This window comes from Pseudophryne corroboree, chromosome 2 (assembly GCF_028390025.1).
Source record: "Pseudophryne corroboree isolate aPseCor3 chromosome 2, aPseCor3.hap2, whole genome shotgun sequence".
NCBI classification, from domain to species: Eukaryota; Metazoa; Chordata; class Amphibia; order Anura; family Myobatrachidae; genus Pseudophryne; species Pseudophryne corroboree.
In genome coordinates, this window is record NC_086445.1 from 511,992,727 (window position 1) to 512,014,158 (window position 21,432).

The 21,432-nt window shown below is 48.0% G+C and overlaps 1 protein-coding gene and 1 long non-coding RNA gene across 2 annotated transcripts in view; one reads left to right on the top strand and one right to left on the bottom strand.

Moving 5' to 3' along the window:
• Positions 1 to 308, bottom strand: part of PPIE (peptidylprolyl isomerase E) — an 83,837-nt gene extending 83,529 nt beyond the window's left edge. Inside the window, exon 1 of the mRNA XM_063954071.1 lies at positions 212 to 308. Coding sequence (XP_063810141.1) covers positions 212 to 215 — 4 coding nt within the window. The 5' untranslated portion in view covers positions 216 to 308. The remainder of the gene's footprint in view (positions 1 to 211) is intronic.
• Positions 309 to 323: 15 nt separating this feature from the next.
• Positions 324 to 21,432, top strand: part of LOC135032241 (uncharacterized) — a 331,444-nt gene continuing 310,335 nt past the window's right edge. Inside the window, exon 1 of the long non-coding RNA XR_010227792.1 lies at positions 324 to 571. This is a non-coding gene — a long non-coding RNA (uncharacterized LOC135032241). The remainder of the gene's footprint in view (positions 572 to 21,432) is intronic.

The following is a 21,432-nucleotide window of genomic DNA, read 5'->3' on the forward strand; positions in this document are numbered from 1 at the left end:
TAACATCGAATATACTTCTAATAACCACCTTAGACCAGGATGTGATAACTCACCACTACAGTGTTCAAGAGGGCCACCTAGATCCCTACTGCAAGAGGAATACCACTGATCCACCAAAGAGTGCCTTATTTCACACTTTCAAACACTAGAGGACACCACACAGATATATTTCTCATGGATAACAGGATAAAAAATATATATAATCACTTACACATCCTCTTAAAAACAGGATCACACAGCACGTGGCCTGTCGACAACCACCATAGCCTGTAGTCCTATAATAGTTGCATAGAAATTAACTGTTAGGCAACGGGGTAACACACCCTCCACCGTGTAACACCTGATAACAAACTGCCGTTTACCTATAGCAACTGCTATGTGGATGTGAAGCATCCTAGGGTCATTTTTTCAATATAGCCGCTCAAACAGACCTACTGAGAGAAGAAATTGCTGTTCAAAGTAGACACGTCTCGCAATTAACATCAGCCAATCTAAGTAGACAAAGCTTACCAGGTGCTGGAACCAGCCATGTGTTCCCAGGATGCTTACTGGAGCTGGTCTAATAGCAGAGGTATTTATACCCCCTTTACCGGAAGTGCCCCCGAATACACGTGTCTGATAAACACCAAATATGCCAGCTCTATATGTGGAGCTTCTCCACCAGCTTTAGACTCCTCTGGGGGGATGACAAACACTATCGCAGACGCCAATCAGTGCAGGCGGACTAAGTTAAAGCCTGCTAGTGTGATCGCGTCTTGCGTTCCACGATACCGGAAGCAAGACGCGATGCGTTCCACTGTACCGGAAGTAGACGCCGCGTATCACCAGTGCGGCGTACGCTCTCCGTTCCTCCAAGCCTGTCACTATGTGACACTGGATGATAACCATATGAGCCCCCAAACACATCCACCACCAACTCAGAGGACTGGTTTAGCAAAAAAAATATATTATATATAACACGGTCCAAATTCTCCTGTACACCGGCAAATGAATAACTAAATAAATCTATAGTGTGGTTCATAACTCACTGGACTCAGTGGATCAGACTGTGGCACAGTACCAAAATCTCATACCCCTCCTTTTTATCAAAGTTAATTGTTTAAACTCATGCCATTAGGGACCTGGAAGGATGGGCTAAGTTTACGTTATACATAAAACAACAGACAAACACTATTTTACATATGACACTTAGTCTCTAAAGAAACACCCCATAGGGGTTATTTTCATTTAATCCACGTGGGGACACCGTATCCAAATGACTGATCCAGAAGCACTCCCTCTGTTTCAGTCTCCTGGTCCGGTCTCCACCAGTGACATTCGGGGGCACCCAATCGATGATTTTACATTTTAAACTGGCTACCTGGTGTCGAGCCTCAATAAAATGTCGAGCCACCGGTTTATCAGACCTGCCGCTATTTAATGCGACATGTATAGATGAGCGGTGGTTCGCCATTCGATCCCTGAAGGTACGGGTAGTGAGCCCCACGTAAACCAATCCACAAGGGCATTTTAGAATATAAATTACAAAATCAGATCTGCAATGCAAATGATATTTGAGCCTAATACTGGAACCGGTATGCGGATGGGAAAATGTCGGCCCGACCATCATTGAGCGACACGTAGTGCAACTCCCACAGGAGTAACAACCTGGTTTTTGCTGCAACAACTGCGTAGTAGACATAGGAGCATTTGGATATGCTAAAGGTCTCATAAGCATTTGTTTTAAATTCGGTCCCCTCCGATAAGCTAGCATAGGAGTATTCATACGTGTGAAGGGTAATGCTGGATCAGTACTGACAATAGGCCAGTGTTTTTTAAGTACCTTGTTAAGATGCCCCGAATGGTTATCATATCGTGTTGCAAAAACAAGACGATTATCAGATCTATCTTTATTTTTGGGCTGTTTCCCAGCTACAATGTCATAGGCCTTGGTCAGACAGTGGGAAAGTGTTTTCTGTGTGTACCCACGTTCTACAAAGCGTTCTTTGACCTCTGCAAGTTGAATTTCAATGTTCTGTGGATCCGAGTTAATTCTTAATACTCTTAAAAATTGAGACACAGGCAAGTTTTCCTTTAGTGCAGGGGGATGATGGCTTGTCGCTTGCAACGTCAAATTTCTGTCAGTTGGTTTTCTATAGACAGAAGTTGCAAAAGAATCCCCAACTATGCTAATGTGTACATCTAGAAAATTAATTTCAGAACTTGAAATGCTAGAGGTAAATTTTATAGGGCTTTCTAACTGGTTGAGATTGTTCACCATCGTGTGAAAAGCTGACTCTGTACCCTGCCACAACAAAAAAACGTCATCGATAAATCGACGATAAAATAAAATTTGGTGGCCATATTGTGGAAAAATCTGGGTAGTCTCATAGTTAGTCATATATAAGTTGGCATATGATGGGGCCAAATTAGACCCCATCGCTGTCCCCGCTAGTTGTATAAAGTATTTATCCTTGTACATAAAATGATTCGAACGTAAAACCATTTCAGTGAGTTCAATAATACATTCGATGGGCACACTGCCAGGGGGATATCTCCTCAATGCTGCTCGCACTGTTTCTAATCCACCATCATGAGGAATCACCGTGTACAATGAATTGACGTCCATTGTGGCCAACAGACAGGAAGTCAGTGTACAATCAACTTTTTTTAACTGTGTAAGAAAATCACCCGTATCTTTTATGTAGCTCAAACTTTTAACCACAATGGGCTGGAGGATACTATCCACAAATTTGGCCAACGGTTGTAGCAGGGAACCCTCCGCTGCTATGATCGGTCGTCCCGGTGGTTGTACCAAGGTTTTATGCACCTTCGGTAAAGTGTACAAAATCGGACAACGGGGGTGCTCAACCGTTAAAAAGAAAAATAAATCATCATCAAACCAACCATTGTTTCGCCCTCGTCTGAGACATTCATCTATGGCCCGTTTGATACCAGGGATAGGGTTCGATTCAACTTGTTTATAGGTCTCCTGGTCAGATAACTGGCGCATGATCTCTCGATCATAATCCTGCCAGTCTTGAATGACCACTGCCCCGCCTTTATCGGCGGGGCGTATAACGATGTTGTTGTCAGCCCGCAATTTATTGAGGGATTTCCTTTCAAGAGAAGATAAGTTGTCAAATTGTCTAGGTGGAGTGAAATTACTGGTGTCCCTTTGTACTACCCTCAGAAATGTTTTTAAGCTGGCGTTTTGTGTAGGTGGATCAAATGAGGAGCTTTTTTTGAAGGGAGTTGGCACATTTTTACTAATTTTATCTGAAAAAAACTCTTTAAGTCTTAATTGACGACCAAATTTAAACTGGTCAACATTACTCTCGAAACGATTATGATGATACGTGGGGACAAAAGACAAACCATGAGTTAAAAGCGACATATCAGCTTCATCCAGTTGGGTACTCGATAGATTGAAGACAACATTCATGTATGTATGCTTTTCCAATGAGAAAACTGTATGGGAGACACAGACGTGTGTGTGGGTGACCCTGTCGGAACCAACTACTCTGACTGGGTAAAAAAATTGACATGATAATGTGATGCATTTCAGAAAGCTTATTTGCATATTTGGGGAGCTGCCTTACTCTCCTAAATACGGAAGACAACAGACAGAGTAATTCCCTGTATGCTGAGAGTGCCGGGCTGCATGCGGTCTATGTATATATATATATATATATATATATAGTACGATTGCATAGATCTGTGGCTCGAACACAGACGTAGTAATTTTGTGGAGGGCGTAATATTAATAATATATTTGCCTCAGACCCCTCGGGGTCGCAAAAATGTTATTGTGCCCAGTTACTACTCCCTGATATCGACACGAATACTATTCCTTATGTCGACCATGATGTTTCCTGATTAGATCCTCAACATCGGCATTCAGTACTTTTCATACACATTAAGAACGTATTAACGTCACTAGGGACCCTGCTGTTCCTGACAAAAATATATATATATGAAATATATATATATAGATATAGGTGTGTATATGTGTATTTAAATGTGTATATCCATATTAAAATTTACAATGAATGCTGAAGTAAAGTTATTCCTTCTCATGTGCTGGTTGCTCTGTTGAAAAAGTCTAGGTCAGCCGTGACAAGATGGTTTCGAATCCTCACGAGGAGTCCGAGAGTTTATTCTTAATAGAATAAAGTGAGAGTCAACCCCTGTTCTGCACGGGGCCCTGTTACAAAGGATTGTATACAGGAAGCTAAGTGATATTTTAATTATATGCTTTGATTATATTTGCATTACATGCGCATGAGGGAGTGCTTGTATTCAGAAATGGTCGGTTACCTTGTCATCCGATATAATTACCCTGGGGAGAGATGGGATACTCCTTAAGTTGGGTCATATCTAAAACATTGCAGCATGCTGCCGTGCGACTACAAGAGGTATGGGACTCTTGGGTTCGCGGGCCAATTCCATGGCGGTCTCGGCTAGGAGGGCGTTGTGGATTCACCAATGGAATGCTGAGGGTGACTCCAAGAAGTACTGGAGTATCTTCCCTATGAAGGTGAAACCTGGTTTGGGGATGGCTTTGTTATGTTGCTCTCGGCAGATACCACTGGTAAGTCTACCTTCTTGAGCTAGGTTCTCTCACAACGGTTGGTGACGCATTTTTGTAGGATGCAGTCATTTCAACCGGATGGATACGGTTTTTCCCCTTCTTTGCAGGTAGAGGAAGGTGAAAAGGTAAAAGGTCAGCAACCTTTTCAAGTTCACAGAAGCAGAAATCATCCTCTGTTTATACCACATCCACCGCATGTCGCTGGGTCTATCTTGCAGGAGCCCACACCGCTGGGGCCATGTCTAATACTCTTCAGTCAGTCCTGGAATGGACATGGACCAGTGAGTTAAGAATAGAGTCCCAAGGGGGACATACTGGAGTGTCCAGATAATTCCCCTCACTGATTTTTCAAAATGCGACGCCATACAAGAGTTGACTCAGGATCAGGACATTTGCCTGCTGTCCCTGTCACAAAAAAGAAAAAAAAAGAAAAAGCTGTTATTCAAGCTTTTTCGTGCTTCTGAGCCCGGACAACTCGGTCAGAACAATTCCAAAAACTTTCTGCTTAAGAAATTAAACTACAAGATGGAATCTCTCAGGACAGGGATCTCCAATCTGTTAAAGGAGAAAGAGGTTTTAAGTGCGGTTTCTTCCGCGTTATGCTTACCTGGGTTTGCTGTTCAGGATTGTCATTGCCAGTTCACCGGAGTGATGGCAGTATGATGGTTTTCCTTCGATAGTAAAAGCAAATATTATTCTGTACTGGGACGCTCTCCTGATTACGGTGAGGTCAAGAAACAAGTGGTGCAAGTCGTTGTTTTTCTCTGACAGTTCTTCAACACAGTGGTTGGCTCCTGAACTTGCCAGAATCACTGTTGATCCCAACAACGCGGTTGTCGGAGTTGGGAATAAGGTTAGATACAGAACTGTTGAGAGTTTGTTTTTTTCCAGTGGAAAGAGATCTGAGTATCCAGAGTCGGATCAGATTTGCAACAGTGTAAACCCATCAATACGTTCCGTTGATGAAGAAGATGGTTGCAGCCTACGAGGCTATTCGGTGAGCAGGTTACATGCCAGATTGGTTTTAGCGGGACCAGTTGGACATGTGGTCCAGGTCTCACCTGCACATGCACCGGGAAAATAATCCTATTTTCCAGGACCAGGATATCTCTCCTGTGGTGGCTTCACAGTTCTCACCTCCTAGAGGGACGAAGGTTCGGGATCCAGGATTAGATCCTGGTGTCCATGGATACAAGTCTCCGAGGCTGGGGAGCAGTCTTTCCAGGGGAAGAATTTCCAGGGTAAAAAGGTCAAGCCGGGAAGCTTGTCTGCAATAAGCATTCTGGAATTAAGAGCTATTTACAACGGAACATCTTCTTCGCGATCTGCCGTCTTAATTCAGTCAGACGACTTAACAGCAGTGGCGTAAGTAAACCGCTAGGGCGGAACGAAGAGCAAAGCAGCAATGGCAGAAGCCACAAAAGTTTTCCGCTGGGCGGAAAGGCATGTAAACGTTCGGTTAGCGGTCTTCATTCCGGGTGTAGACAACTGAGAAACAGACTTCCTCAGCAGACACGATCTCCATCCAGGAGAGTGGGGTCTTCATCAAGAGGTTTTCCCAGAGGTGACAAGTCTTTGGGGAATTCCTCAAATAGACATGATGGCGTCTCGCCTCAACAAGAAACTTCAGGGTTATTGTTCCAGGTCAAGGGACCCTCCAGCAATAGCGGTGGACGCCCTCGGGACACCGTGGGTGTTTCAGTCGGTCTATGTGTTTCCTCCACTTCCACTCTTTACGAAGGTGATAAAGGTCATAAGAAAGAACAAAGGTTCAGGCGATCCTCATTGTTCCGGTCTAGCCAAGGAGGGCTTGGTATCCAGATCTTCAAAAATTACTCATAGAAGATCCCTGAGCTCTTCCTCTACGAGAGGACCTGTTACAGCAAGGACCATGCGTGTATCAAGACTTATTGCGGCTGCGTTTGATGGCATGGCGGTTGAACGCCATATCCTAGCCCGAAAGGGTATTCCCAGTGAAGTCATTCCCACACTGCTTCAGGCTAGGAAAGAAGTAACGGTGAAGCTTTACCACCGTATTTGGAGGAAGTATGTGTCTTGGTGTGAATCTAAGAAGGCTCCTACTGAAGAATTTCAGCTGGGACCTTTTGCTCCATTTTTTGCAAGCAGGTGTGGATGCGGGCCTAAAGTTAGGCTTCGTTAAAGTACAAATTTCGGTCTTATCTATTTTCTTTCAGAAAGAATTGGCCTCCCTTCCAGAAGTTCAGACCTTCGTGAAGGGCGTGCTGCATCTCCAACCTCCCTTTGTGCCCCTGGTGGCACCATGGGATCTTAATGTGGTGTTGCAGTTCCTGCAATTCTCATTGGTTCGAACCTTTACGTAAGGTTGAGTTTAAATTCCTTTCTTGGAAAGTGGTCATGCTGTTGGCCTTGGCATCCGCAAGGTGGGTGTCGGAATTGGCGGCTTTGTCTCACAAAAGCCCCTGTTTCTCTTACGTCCTAGAGGATGCTGGGGACTCCAAAAGGACCATGGGGTATAGATGGGATCCGCAGGAGACATGGGCACACTAGAAGACTTTGAATGGGTGTGAACTGGCTCCTCCCTCTATGTCCCTCCTCCAGACCTCAGTTAGATTCTGTGCCCAGAGAGACTGGACACACACAGGGGAGCTCTACTGAGTTTCTGTAGAAAGACTTTTGTTAGGTTTTTTATTTTCAGGGAGACCTGCTGGCTACAGGCTCCCTGCATCGTGGGACTGAGGTGAGAGAAGTAAGACCTACTTCTTCTTAGTTAAGGGCTCTGCTTCTTAGGCTACTGGACACCATTAGCTCCAGAGGGTTCGATCACTTGGTGCGCCTAGCTGCTTGTTCCCGGAGCCGCGCCGTCAACCCCCTCACAGAGCCAGAAGAAAGAAGCCGGGTGAGTATAAAGAAGCACAGAAGACTTCAGTGACGGCAGAAGAACTCAGTAATGAGGTACCGCGCAGCGGTCGCGCTGCGAGCCATGCTCCCACACACACTTATGGCGGCACTTGCAGGGTGCAGGGGGGGCGCCCTGGGCAGCATGTTTACTGAAATTTGACTATAAATCTTGCCAAAGTATATATGTCAAGAGTGCCTAGGCACTAGCTATAGCCCCCGCGCGCTGGTGAGGGGCCGTGGCTTAGCCCTCACAGCTTACCAGCGCCATTTTCTCTTCACAGGCTGCAGAGACGCTGGCCCGGACTTCCACTCTCCTGCACAAGTAACAGGGAGCAAAACGGGGGGGAGGCACAGTAATTGGGTGTGATAATAACAGCGCAAACAGGTCTGAGGCACTGTGTATTTGCTCTCAGTACCGGGATAGGCGCTGGGGTGTGAGCTGGTAAACTCCCTCTGTGTGTCTCTATCAGGCTTTCCGTGGGTCTGTCCCCTATTGCCAGTGTGTTGGTGCGTGTCGGTACGTGTGTCGACATGTCTGAGGCTGAGTGCTCCTTTCCGGAGGAGGTTGCTGTGGGGGCGGATAAGGCGCTGGGAGTGACTCTGTCGGCACCGCCGACTGCTGATTGGGTGGATATGTTGAGTACATTGAATGCGAATGTGGCATTATTGACTAAAAGGCTGGATAAATCTGATTCTCAGACACAAACGTGGAGGAAATCCATGGAGGACGCCTTGTCTCAGGTCCAGACCCCCTCAGGATCACAAAAGCGTTCATTTACCCAGATGGCGGATACTGATACCGACACAGACTCTGATTCCAGTGTCGACTATAGTGAGGCCAGTTTAAATCTGAAACTGGTTAAGAGTATTCAGTACATGATTGTGGCAATTAAAGACGTTTTGCATATTTCAGAGGTACCTACTGTTCCTGATACAAGGGTTTGTTTGTATAAGGGAAAAAAGCCTGAGGTGACGTTCCCCTCCTCTCATGAGCTGAACACTCTTTGTGAAAAAGCTTGGGAATCTCCTGACAAAAGGTGGCAGATTCCCAAGAGAGTTCTAATGGCATATCCTTTCCCCTCTGACGACAGGGAAAAGTGGGAGTCATCTCCCAATGTGGACAAGGCTCTATCACGACTGTCCAAGAAGGTGGCGCTTCCGTCTCCTGACACGGCTGCCCTGAAGGACCCTGCGGATCGTAAGCAGGAAACGACCTTAAAATCCATTTATGTCACTACGGGTGCGCTGCTCCGACCTGCCGTGGCGTCGGCATGGGTGAGTAGTGCTGTTGGTAAGTGGGCAGATAATTTGGCATCTGACATGGATACCCTGGATAGGGATAGCATTCTTTTGACTCTCGGTTATATCAGGGACGCTGCAGCTTACCTAAAGGATGCAGCGAGGGATATTGGCCTCTTGGGATCAAGGGCCAATGCCATGGCAGTCTCGGCCAGGAGAGCGCTGTGGATTCATCAATGGAATGCTGATGCCGACTCTAAGAAAGCTATGGAAGTTCTCCCATATAAAGGTAGTGTCTTGTTAGGTGACGGCCTCGCTTATCTGGTGTCTACAGCTACAGCGGGTATGTCATCCTTTCTTCCTTATGTTCCTGCACAACAGAAAAAGACGCCGCATTATCAGATGCAGTCCTTTTGGCCTAATAAATACAAAAAAGGAAGAGGGTCGTCCTTCCTTACCTCTAAAGGTAGAGGAAGGGGAAAAAGGTCGCCTGCTGTGCCAGGCTCCCAGGAGCAGTAGTCCTCCCCGGCTTCTGCCAAGTCCACCGCATGACGCTGGGGCTCCTCTACGGGAGTCCATACCGGTGGGGGCGCGTCTCCGACTCTTCAGTCAGGTCTAGTTTCACTCGGTAAAAGAAAATAGAAACAGTGCGCTGTCAAAAAAGCTGCTGGTGTAGGGGGTGGTAACTCCCCAAAATGATATAGACAAAATGAGAAAATGATGGTCACCAGCGCTAAGTTGTGTAAATTAAATATACTGCAATTAAAACAGATAAAGGACGGTAGGTTATGTTGAAAAAATATACAATAAATTTATTAAGAAAAATATCTTAAAAACACAGATGCCTATAGCAACAGGAATTGATCATAAAAACGGCACATCCATATAACTCCTCAATAGAAGGTTCGTTCATACCCTGGCTAGGACTCCCTCTGGAATTGTGTCCATAGAATTGGTTGGAGATTTGATGAATGCAGTGGAGTACAAGGTGTCCCTTTTAAGCATACAGATGCAAGCGTTTCAGGCAGGCAGGGAACAACTCCAATTTCTCCCCAAATGGTGATATCCAAGGAAAAAGCTTGTCCAATTGATGCCGTATGGGTTTAGAAAGTGCAAGTGTCCAACAGGAGTTAAGGGATTTCTTGAGGATGTGTCCGGCAGTCTCTAACTCAACGCGTTTCGCTGGTGTTGACACCCAGCTTCCTCCTGAGGAAGCTGGGTGTCAACACCAGCGAAACGCGTTGAGTTAGAGACTTCCGGACACATCCTCAAGAAATCCCTTAACTCCTGTTGGACACTTGCACTTTCTAAACCCATACGGCATCAATTGGACAAGCTTTTCCCTTGGATATCACCATTTGGGGAGAAATTGGAGTTGTTCCCTGCCTGCCTGAAACACTTGCATCTGTATGCTTAAAAGGGACACCTTGTTCTCCACTGCATTCATCAAATCTCCAACCAATTCTATGGACACAATTCCAGAGGGAGTCCTAGCCAGGGTATGAACGAACCTTCTATTGAGGAGTTATATGGATGTGCCGTTTTTATGATCAATTCCTGTTGCTATAGGCATCTGTGTTTTTAAGATATTTTTCTTAATAAATTTATTGTATATTTTTTCAACATAACCTACCGTCCTTTATCTGTTTTAATTGCAGTATATTTAATTTACACAACTTAGCGCAGGTGACCATCATTTTCTAGTTTCACTCGGGCCTGGATCCTTGGGTGTTAGACATAGTGGGGGTAATTCTGAGTTGATCGCAGCAGAAAATATATTAGCAAATGGGCAAAACCATGTTCACTGCAGGTGGGGCAGATATAACATTTGCAGAGAGAGGTAGATTTGGGTGGTGTGTGTTCAAACTGAAATCTAACTTGCAGTGTAAAAATAAAGCAGCCAGTATTTACCCTGCACAGAAACAAAATAACCCACCCAAATCTAACTCTCTCTGCACATGTTATATTTGCCCCCCCCCCCCCCACCCCCACCCCCCTGCAGTGCACATGGTTTTGCCCAATTGCTAACAAACTTGCTGCTGCGATCAACTTGGAATTACCCCCAGTGTCCCAAGGGTACACACTGGAGTTTCAAGACGTGCCCTCCCACCGATTTTTCAAATCGGCCTTGCCAGTTTCTATCCCAGAAAGGGAAGTAGTGCGTGCTGCGATACAAAAACTGTGTCAACAGCGTGTCATTGTCACGGTACCCCCGTCTCAATGGGGAGAAGGGTTTTATTCGAGCCTGTTTGTCGTACCAAAGCCGGATGGCTCGGTCAGACCGATCCTGAACCTAAAATCCCTCAATCTATATTTGAAAAGTTTCAAGTTCAAGATGGAATCTCTTCGAGCAGTGATCTCCAGTCTGGAAGGGGGGGATTTTATGGTGTCAGTCGACATAAAAGATGCCTACTTACATGTCCCAATATATCCTCCACATCAAGCTTTCCTGAGGTTTGCGGTTCAGGATTGTCATTACCAATTTCAGATGTTGCCGTTTGGTCTTTCCACGGCCCCGAGGGTCTTCACCAAAGTAATGGCGGAAATTATGGTACTCCTACGCAAGCAGGGTGTCACAATTATCCCGTACTTGGACGATCTCCTGATAAAGGCAAGATCAAAGGAGCAGTTGCTAAGAAACGTGGCACTCTCCCTGACAGTTCTGCAACAACATGGTTGGATTCTAAATTTGCCCAAGTCACAGTTGATTCTGACAACTCGGCTATCTTTCTTGTACACAGAACTGCAGAGAGTGTTTCTCCCAGCGGAAAAATCCAGACCATGGTCAAGGAGATTCTGAAACCGGCAAGAGTGCCGATTCATCAATGCACTCGGGTGCTGGGGAAGATGGTTGCAGCTTACGAAGCCATTCCATTCGGCAGGTTTCATGCCCGGGTATTTCAGTGGGACCTGTTGGACAAGTGGTCCGGGTCTCACCTGCACATGCACCGGAAAATAAGTCTATCTTCCAGGACCAGAATATCTCTCCTGTGGTGGCTTCAAAGTTCTCACCTCCTAGAGGGACTGTCACAACTGAGGGCCTGAGCTGACGGGAGGCAGCCTCAGTTGTAGGGGCTGAGATGTACCGGAACCTGGGAGGTTGTATCAGACCCCTGGACATGTAAGTAACATAAATAATAAATGCCCGAAGGCGTGACCACGACAACTTGGATAAAAGTCAATGATGTTTATTATGACAACTCCGCAACACAGCAGCAGTAAAAGAAAACGTAAAAGTCAGCAAAGAATAAATACAGTTCCTGGGTACTACAGGATGGCAGGAGCCACAGGGCACTGGTAGTGTGAGATAGTTCTTATGATCTTCTAGATGGAAAGTCCTTACCAGGCCCGACTGTAGCAATGGAGATAACCCAGGATTGTGCCAGCTGGTGTTCCAGGAAAAGCTGGGTTGCTGAAGATAAAACAGCTGCTGTGGATACTGGCTGGAACCAGACTGTTGTTAGCACGGAGTGGATATTGGCTGGAACCAGTTAAATAATAAATGAACTTGGGAGCGATGAAATATGAACTGAAATGTAGAACTTGAGAGCGGAGAAATAATAATACCGGTGGAGAGTGGTAAAGTGTAGAAAGGACACCGGCCCTTTAAGGGAAGCTGTACTCTGCTGGAAGCTGAGCTGGAAGCAGGTAATGTTGTAGCTGGAAACAGATGAATCCACAATGGATTGGAGAGTCAGGCTACACCGCAGGTGGAATGCTGGTGCGGGTCTCTATGGTGGAAGTCTTGAGACAGGAGCTGGAACCTGGAAGACAATCACAGGAGAGAGACAAACAGGAACTAGGTTTGACAACCAAAGCACTGACGCCTTCCTTGCTCAGGCACAGTGTATTTATACCTGCAGCAAGGAAGGGATTGGCTAGGCAATTATGCAGATTATCAATACTGAGAACAGATTGGTGGAAATGATCAGCTGACAGAATCCAAGATGGCTGCGCCCATGCAGACACTTGGAGGGAAGTTTGGTTTGTAATCCATGTGGTAATGAAAACAGTAATGGCGGCGCCGGCCACCGGAGACAGGAGGCGCCAGGCTGACAGATGCACATCCAACCACGCGGACACAGCGGAGGCCGCGGCTGACGTAATCGCCACTCAGACACTCTGCATGCAGAAGTTCAGGGACGGCGGCGGAGGCCGCGGGAGACGCCATGCCAGGTGTAATATGGCGTTTACTGTGACAGCGTCCCAGAGTGACAGGAGAGGATACAGGAATGTACACATCAGGATAACAGATGGGATCCGGTCCTGGAGCGCTGAGCCAGCCTTAGGAGGCATCTGATGGGTAAGAAATGGCGTCCAGATACCCGGATCGTGACAGCACCCCCCCCTTTAGGAGTGGCCCCAGGACACTTCTTTGGCTTTTGAGGAAACTTGGAATGGAATCTCCGGACCAAGGCAGGAGCATGGACATCAGAAGCATTGGTCCATGAACGTTCCTCAGGACCATAACCCTTCCAGTCAATAAGATATTGTAGTTGACCGTAACGGTGACGTGAGTCCAGGATCTTGGCCACTTCATACTCAACGCCTCGTTGAGTTTGGACTTTCGGAGTTGGAGGAAGTGAGGAATGAAACCGATTCAAGATCAGCGGTTTCAACAGGGAAACATGGAATGTCCTGGGTATTTTTAAGAAGGGAGGCAACTGGAGTCTGTAAGCAACAGGATTGATGACTTGTTCAATCTTGAAAGGACCGATATAGCGAGGTGCAAACTTCATACTGGGAACTCTTAACCTCAAATTCTTCGTGGATAACCATACCCGATCACCCACCTTGAGAGCAGGAACTGCTCGACGCTTCTTATCCGCAAACTTCTTGTACCTGAACGATGCCTTGAGCAGAGCTGATCGTACGCTCTTCCAGATATTGGCAAACTGATGCAAGGTGATATCCACTGCGGGAACAGAAGTTGCTGGAAGCGGTTGGAACTCAGGGACTTTAGGGTGGAATCCAAAGTTAGTGAAGAATGGTGTTGAAGCAGATGAAGAATGATACTGGTTGTTATGACAGAACTCGGCCCAGGGAAGTAATTGAACCCAGTCATCTTGAGAGGAGGACACATAGATGCGGAGGAAGGCCTCCAAGTCCTGATTCACCCTCTCGGTTTGACCATTGGTCTGAGGATGGTAAGCCGTGGAAAACTTTAGCTTGACTTGGAGGACTTGACATAAACTTCGCCAGAATTTGGCTGTGAATTGAACTCCTCGATCAGAGATAATTTCTTCAGGAAGACCGTGGAGTCGGAAGATCTCTTGTATGAATACTTGAGCCAACTTGGAAGCTGACGGAAGACCGGTGAGAGGAATGAAGTGTGCCATCTTGGTGAACCGGTCAACTACCACCCAGATGGTATTGAACTTGTTGCACATGGGTAAGTCTGTAATGAAATCCATCGACAAGTGGGTCCATGGTCGACGGGGAACGGATAGTGGAACCAGTTGCCCCGCAGGCGACTGGCGGGATACTTTATGTTGGGCACACTTTGGGCAAGATGCAATAAACTCCAAGACGTCCTTTTTCAGAGTTGGCCACCAATAGGACCTAGAGATAAACTCCAGGGTTTTTTGGATACCTGTATGTCCGGCAAAACGGGAAGCATGGGCCCAATGCATGAGCTTCTTCCTTAGCATCGGTTTCACAAAACTTTTCCCTGATAGGGGCGTAGAGTCCATCCCTACCGTGGAGAATGCCAACGGATTTATAATAGGATGCTTGTCTGAAGACTCTGACCCATTTTCTTGCTCCCATGAGCGGGAAAGGGCATCGGCCTTGCGATTCTGAGAGCCCGGACAGAACTGGAGTTTAAAGTCGAACCTGGAAAAGAAAAGTGCCCATCTGGCCTGACGAGGGTTAAGACATTGTGCGCTTTTCAGATATAAAAGGTTCTTGTGGTCTGTAAGGATGGTGATTGAATGAGAAGCTCCCTCCAACAGATATCTCCACTCCTCTAGAGCGAGCTTGATGGCTAGCAACTCCTGGTCGCCAATGGCATAGTTGCGCTCCGCTGGGGAGAACTTCCGTGAAAAGAAACTGCAAGGATGTAAATGGCCATCTTTAGCCCTCTGAGATAACACCGCTCCTACTCCAACGGAGGAGGCATCCACCTCTAGGATGAAAGGAGAGTCGATGTCAGGCTGTTTCAGGACAGGCGCAGAGATGAACCTCTGTTTTAAAAGATGAAAAGCTTGCATGGCTTCTTCAGACCACTTGGACGGGTTAGCACCCTTCTTGGTGAAAGCAGTAATAGGCGCCACAATGGTGGAAAAGTCTCATATAAACTTTCGGTAATAATTGGCGAACCCTAAGAACCTCTGGACCCCTTTGAGGGTTAAGGGTACCGGCCAATTCTGAATTGCTTGTAGTTTCTCAGGATCCATCTCTAGTCCGGAACCGGACACAATGTACCCTAGAAACGGAATGGACTTGACTTCAAAGACGCATTTCTCTAATTTGCAATAGAGATGATTGACACGGAGACGGGACAGAACCTCCTTTACCCAAAAACGATGTTCCTCTAAATTGTTGGCAAAAATGAGGATATCATCTAGATAGACCACGACATGACGGTATAGAATGTCTCTGAAGATCTCATTGACGAAATGCTGGAAGACAGCTGGAGCATTGCTCAATCCGAAGGGCATGACGAGGTACTCATAATGTCCGTCACGGGTGTTAAATGCGGTCTTCCACTCGTCACCCTCACGGATCCGGATGAGATTGTATGCACCTCTCAAGTCCAGCTTTGTAAAGATGGTAGCTCCGCTAACTCTGTCAAAGAGCTCAGTAATCAGGGGTAAAGGATAACGGTTCTTGATGGTAATGTCGTTCAAACCTCTGTAGTCGATGCACGGCCGCAGACCACCATCTTTCTTTTTTACAAAAAAGAAGCCTGCGCCGGCTGGAGAAGAAGAAGGTCGAATGAACCCCTTTGCTAGGTTCTCTTTAATATATTCCTCCATAGAATGCGTCTCAGGCAGAGACAACGGATAAGTTCGGCCTCGAGGTGGAACCTTCCCTGGAACGAGATCAATCGGACAGTCCCATTCTCTATGAGGAGGAAGGATATCAGCAGAAGCTTTACTGAACACATCCGTGAAATCTTGATATGGAGGAGGTGGAACATCAGACGACCTGGGGGAGGAAGAACAGACAGGCAATACTTTAAACAAACATGTCTCAGCACAGGAGGAACCCCATGCCAGGATTTGCGTAGTCGTCCAATCAATTGTAGGATTGTGAAGACGGAGCCATGGAAGGCCCAGGACCACAGGATGTGTGGCTCTTGGAATCACTAAAAAAGAAATAAGTTCGGAATGAAGAACTCCCACTCTCAGACGAACTGGTAGAGTCCTTAAAGAAATAACTGCATCAAAAATTTTGCTGCCATCCACGGCAGTTAAAGAAATGGACGAAGGAAGTCTCTCGGTGGGTAGGGACCACCGTTTAACATAGGCTTCGGTAATAAAGTTCCCAGCTGCTCCGGAATCAAGGAGGGCAATGACGTTCCGATAACGTTGAGCAACTTGAAGCGAGACTGGGAGATTACAATCTTGAGAAGATGGAGAGGAGATCATTACTCCTAGCCGGCCCTCTCCTTGGCGAGCTAGGATTTGAAGTTTCCCGGACGTTTGGGACAGGCATTAATGGTGTGAGACGGAGCTGCACAATAGAGACAGAGAAACTCGGAGAGACGTCTTCGGCGCTCAGCAGGAGTTAAACGGGAACGGCCAAGTTGCATGGGCTCATCTTTAGATGGTGACAGTTGACGAGGAGGAGGAGCAGAAGATTTTGGAGCAGATGATCTTCCACGCTCAGTTGCTCTCTCTCTGAAACGTAAATCAACTTTCGTGCAGAGTGAGATTAGCTCATCTAACTTAGAAGGTAAGTCTCTGGTAGCTAACTCATCTTTAATACGCTCAGATAAGCCATGCCAGAATGCAGCATACAGGGCCTCGTCGTTCCATGCCAGTTCGGACGCCAGGATCTGGAACTGTATCAGATATTGTCCTACAGTACGTGACCCCTGGCGTAAACGGAGAATCTCGGATGAAGCTGAGGTTACCCGGCCTGGCTCGTCGAAGATGCGCCTGAATGTTGACACGAAGGCAGTGTAGGAAGATAGCAGGGTGTCGGACCTCTCCCATAACGGTGATGCCCAATCAAGGGCTGAGCCACTGAGAAGAGAAATAATGTAGGCAATTTTTGTACGGTCACTGGGAAAATTGCCAGGTTGTAGCTCAAACTGAATCTCACACTGGTTGAGAAATCCCCTGCAGAATCTTGGAGATCCGTCAAATTTTGCTGGCGTTGGAAGATGAAGACGTGGAGCAGAAATGGGTAAGGTGGGTGGGGTTATAGCTGGAGTCACTGTGGTTGACGCACCAGACGCGCCTGATCCACGGAGAGTTGTCTGAATCCCATCCAGCCGAGTAGAGAGATCCTGGAGACAGCGGATGATGTGGCCCTGTGCAGCCTCCTGATGTTCTAGTCGGGCTGCCAGTTCTTGCATCGGCCTGGCCGCTTGATCCTGGTCTCCGGCAGGATTCATTAGGTCAGTGCTTACTGTCACAACTGAGGGCCTGAGCTGACGGGAGGCAGCCTCAGTTGTAGGGGCTGAGATGTACCGGAACCTGGGAGGTTGTATCAGACTCCTGGACATGTAAGTAACATAAATAATAAATGCCCGAAGGCGTGACCACGACAACTTGGATAAAAGTCAATGATGTTTATTATGACAACTCCGCAACACAGCAGCAGTAAAAGAAAACGTAAAAGTCAGCAAAGAATAAATACAGTTCCTGGGTACTACAGGATGGCAGGAGCCACAGGGCACTGGTAGTGTGAGATAGTTCTTATGATCTTCTAGATGGAAAGTCCTTACCAGGCCCGACTGTAGCAATGGAGATAACCCAGGATTGTGCCAGCTGGTGTTCCAGGAAAAGCTGGGTTGCTGAAGATAAAACAGCTGCTGTGGATACTGGCTGGAACCAGACTGTTGTTAGCACGGAGTGGATACTGGCTGGAACCAGTTAAATAATAAATGAACTTGGGAGCGATGAAATATGAACTGAAATGTAGAACTTGAGAGCGGAGAAATAATAATACCGGTGGAGAGTGGTAAAGTGTAGAAAGGACACCGGCCCTTTAAGGGAAGCTGTACTCTGCTGGAAGCTGAGCTGGAAGCAGGTAATGTTGTAGCTGGAAACAGATGAATCCACAATGGATTGGAGAGTCAGGCTACACCGCAGGTGGAATGCTGGTGCGGGTCTCTGGTGGAAGTCTTGAGACAGGAGCTGGAACCTGGAAGACAATCACAGGAGAGAGACAAACAGGAACTAGGTTTGACAACCAAAGCACTGACGCCTTCCTTGCTCAGGCACAGTGTATTTATACCTGCAGCAAGGAAGGGATTGGCTAGGCAATTATGCAGATTATCAATACTGAGAACAGATTGGTGGAAATGATCAGCTGACAGAATCCAAGATGGCTGCGCCCATGCAGACACTTGGAGGGAAGTTTGGTTTGTAATCCATGTGGTAATGAAAACAGTAATGGCGGCGCCGGCCACCGGAGACAGGAGGCGCCAGGCTGACAGATGCACATCCAACCACGCGGACACAGCGGAGGCCGCGGCTGACGTAATCGCCACTCAGACACTCTGCATGCAGAAGTTCAGGGACGGCGGCGGAGGCCGCGGGAGACGCCATGCCAGGTGTAATATGGCGTTTACTGTGACAGCGTCCCAGAGTGACAGGAGAGGATACAGGAATGTACACATCAGGATAACAGATGGGATCCGGTCCTGGAGCGCTGAGCCAGCCTTAGGAGGTATCTGATGGGTAAGAAATGGCATCCAGATACCCGGATCGTGACAGGGACGCAGGTTCGGGATCCAGGATTGGGTCTTGGTGACCACGGATGCAAGTCTCCGAGGCTGGGGAGCAGTCACACAGGGAAAAAATTTCCAGGGAAAATGGTCAGGCCAGGAAGCTTGTCTGCACATAAACGTTCTGGAATTAAGAGCCATCTACAACGTCCTTCTGCAAGCGGAACACTTTCTTCGAGGTCTACCTGTCCTGATTCAGTCGGACAGCGTACATAAACCGCCAGGGCGGAACAAAGAGCAGAGCGGCGATGGCGGAGGCCACAAAAGTTCTCCGCTGTGCGGAAAAACTTGTAAGCGCTCTGTCTGCGGTCTTCCTTCCGGGCGTGGCCAACTGGGAAGCAGATTTCCTCAGCAGACATGATCTCCATCCAGGAGAGTGGGGTCTTCATCAAGAGGTTTTTGCAGATGTGACAAGTCGTTGGGGAATTCCTCAAATAGACATGATGGCGTCTCGCCTCAACAAGAAGCTTCAGAGATATTGTTCCAGGTCAAGGGACCCTCAAGCCAGTGCAGTGGACGCCCTGGTAACTCCGTGGGTGTTTCAGTCGGTATATGTGTTCCCAGGGCCGGCTCCAGGCCTACTAGCACCCTGAGCGAGAAAATGTAAAAGCGCCCCCCCCCCCCCCTATGCGCGCGCCGCAGGCGCGCGCTCTCGGAAAAGTGGGTGTGGCCTCTGGAAAAGTGGGCGTGGCCTCATAACTTCATATCATCAAACTATAAACACATTTTCACACAATTAGCCGCCTTACACATAGCCACAGTAGTGTTCCTTACACACAATGTCTCCAGTATAGTGCCAGATACACATAATGTGCAGTGCCAGATAGACATGACATGCCCCGCAGCAGTGCCAGCTACACATGACATGCCCCGCAGCAGTGCCAGCTAGCCAGCTACACATGACATGCCCCGCAGCAGTGCCAGCTAGCCAGCTACACATAACATGCCCCGCAGCAGTGCCAGCTACACATGACATGCCCCCCAGCAGTGCCAGCTACACATGATAGTGTTCACTTTTTAGGGCATGGTGCTGATCACAGGGAGGGCACTTTTTTAAGTTAGGAGGGCAAAATGATGTACATACTGCTTGTTGTTCCCATACCTATATGCCAAAGAATGGACAGTGCGCGCCGAAGGCGCGCAGCAAAAATTAAGGGGAGTTACTTCGTGGGGAAGGTACGTGGCCACATAATAGTGGCAATTTGCATTACACCACACAGTAGTGCAGCTAATACACACTGCACCAGGTAGAACCTCCTATACACTTTGCGTCAGGCACAGCACTGAGACACATTGCACCAGGGAGAGCACTGAGACACATTGCCTAGCCACAGACGCCTAGCGGGAACACTACATGACATGCCCCCCAGCAGTGCCAGCTACACGTGACATGCCCCCCAGCAGTGCCAGCTACACGTGACATGCCCCCAAGCAGTGCCAGCTACACGTGACATGCCCCCCAGCAGTGCCAGCTACATAAATGGCCACACAGTGCCAGATATGCACCCACAGTTCAGATACATAAATGCCCCCAAAGTGCCAGATACATAAATGCCTCCACAGTGTAGATATGCCCCCCACAGTGCCAGATACATAAATGCCCCCACAGTGCCAGATACATAAGTGCCCCCACAGTGCCAGATACATAAATGCCCCCACAGTGCCAGATATAAAAATGCCCACACAGTGCCAGATATGTCCCCACAGTGCCATATATAAAATTGCCCCCACAGTGCCAGATATGCCCCCACAGGGCTAGATATGCCCCCAGTGCCAGATACATAAATGCCCACATTGCCAGATGCATAAGTGCCCCCACAGTGCCAGAAATGCCCCCACAGTTCCAGAAATGCCCCCACAGTGCCAGAAATGCCCCCACAGTGCCAGAAATGCCCCCACACAGGGCCAGATAAATGCCCCCACACAGGGCCAGATAAATGCCCCCACACAGGGCCAGATAAATGCCCCCACACAGGGCCAGATAAATGCCCCCACACAGGGCCAGATAAATGCCCCCACAGAGCCAGATATGCCCCCACACAGGGCCAGATAAATGCCCCCACAGAGCCAGATATGCCCCCACAGGGCTAGATATGCCCCCAGTGCCAGATACATAAATGCCCACATTGCCAGATGCATAAGTGCCCCCACAGTGCCAGAAATGCCCCCACAGTTCCAGAAATGCCCCCACAGTGCCAGAAATGCCCCCACAGTGCCAGAAATGCCCCCACAGTGCCAGAAATGCCCCCACACAGGGCCAGATAAATGCCCCCACACAGGGCCAGATAAATGCCCCCACACAGGGCCAGATAAATGCCCCCACACAGGGCCAGATAAATGCCCCCACACAGGGCCAGATAAATGCCCCCACACAGGGCCAGATATGCCCCCACACAGGGCCAGATATGCCCCCACACAGGGCCAGATATGCCCCCACACAGGGCCAGATATGCCCCCACACAGGGCCAGATAAATGCCCCCACAGAGCCAGATATGCCCCCACAGTGCCAGATATGCCCCCAGTGTGCCAGATAAATGCCCCCACACAGGGCCAGATAAATGCCCCCACACAGGGCCAGATATGCCCCCAGTGTGCCAGATATGCCCCCAGTGTGCCAGATATGCCCCCAGTGTGCCAGATATGCCCCCAGTGTGCCAGATATGCCCCCAGTGTGCCAGATATGCCCCCAGTGTGCCAGATATGTCCCCAGTGTGCCAGATATGCCCCCACACAGGGCCAGATAAATGCCCCCACAGAGCCAGATATGCCCCCAGTGTGCCAAATATGCCCCCAGTGTGCCAGATATGCCCCCAGTGTGCCAGAAATGCCCCC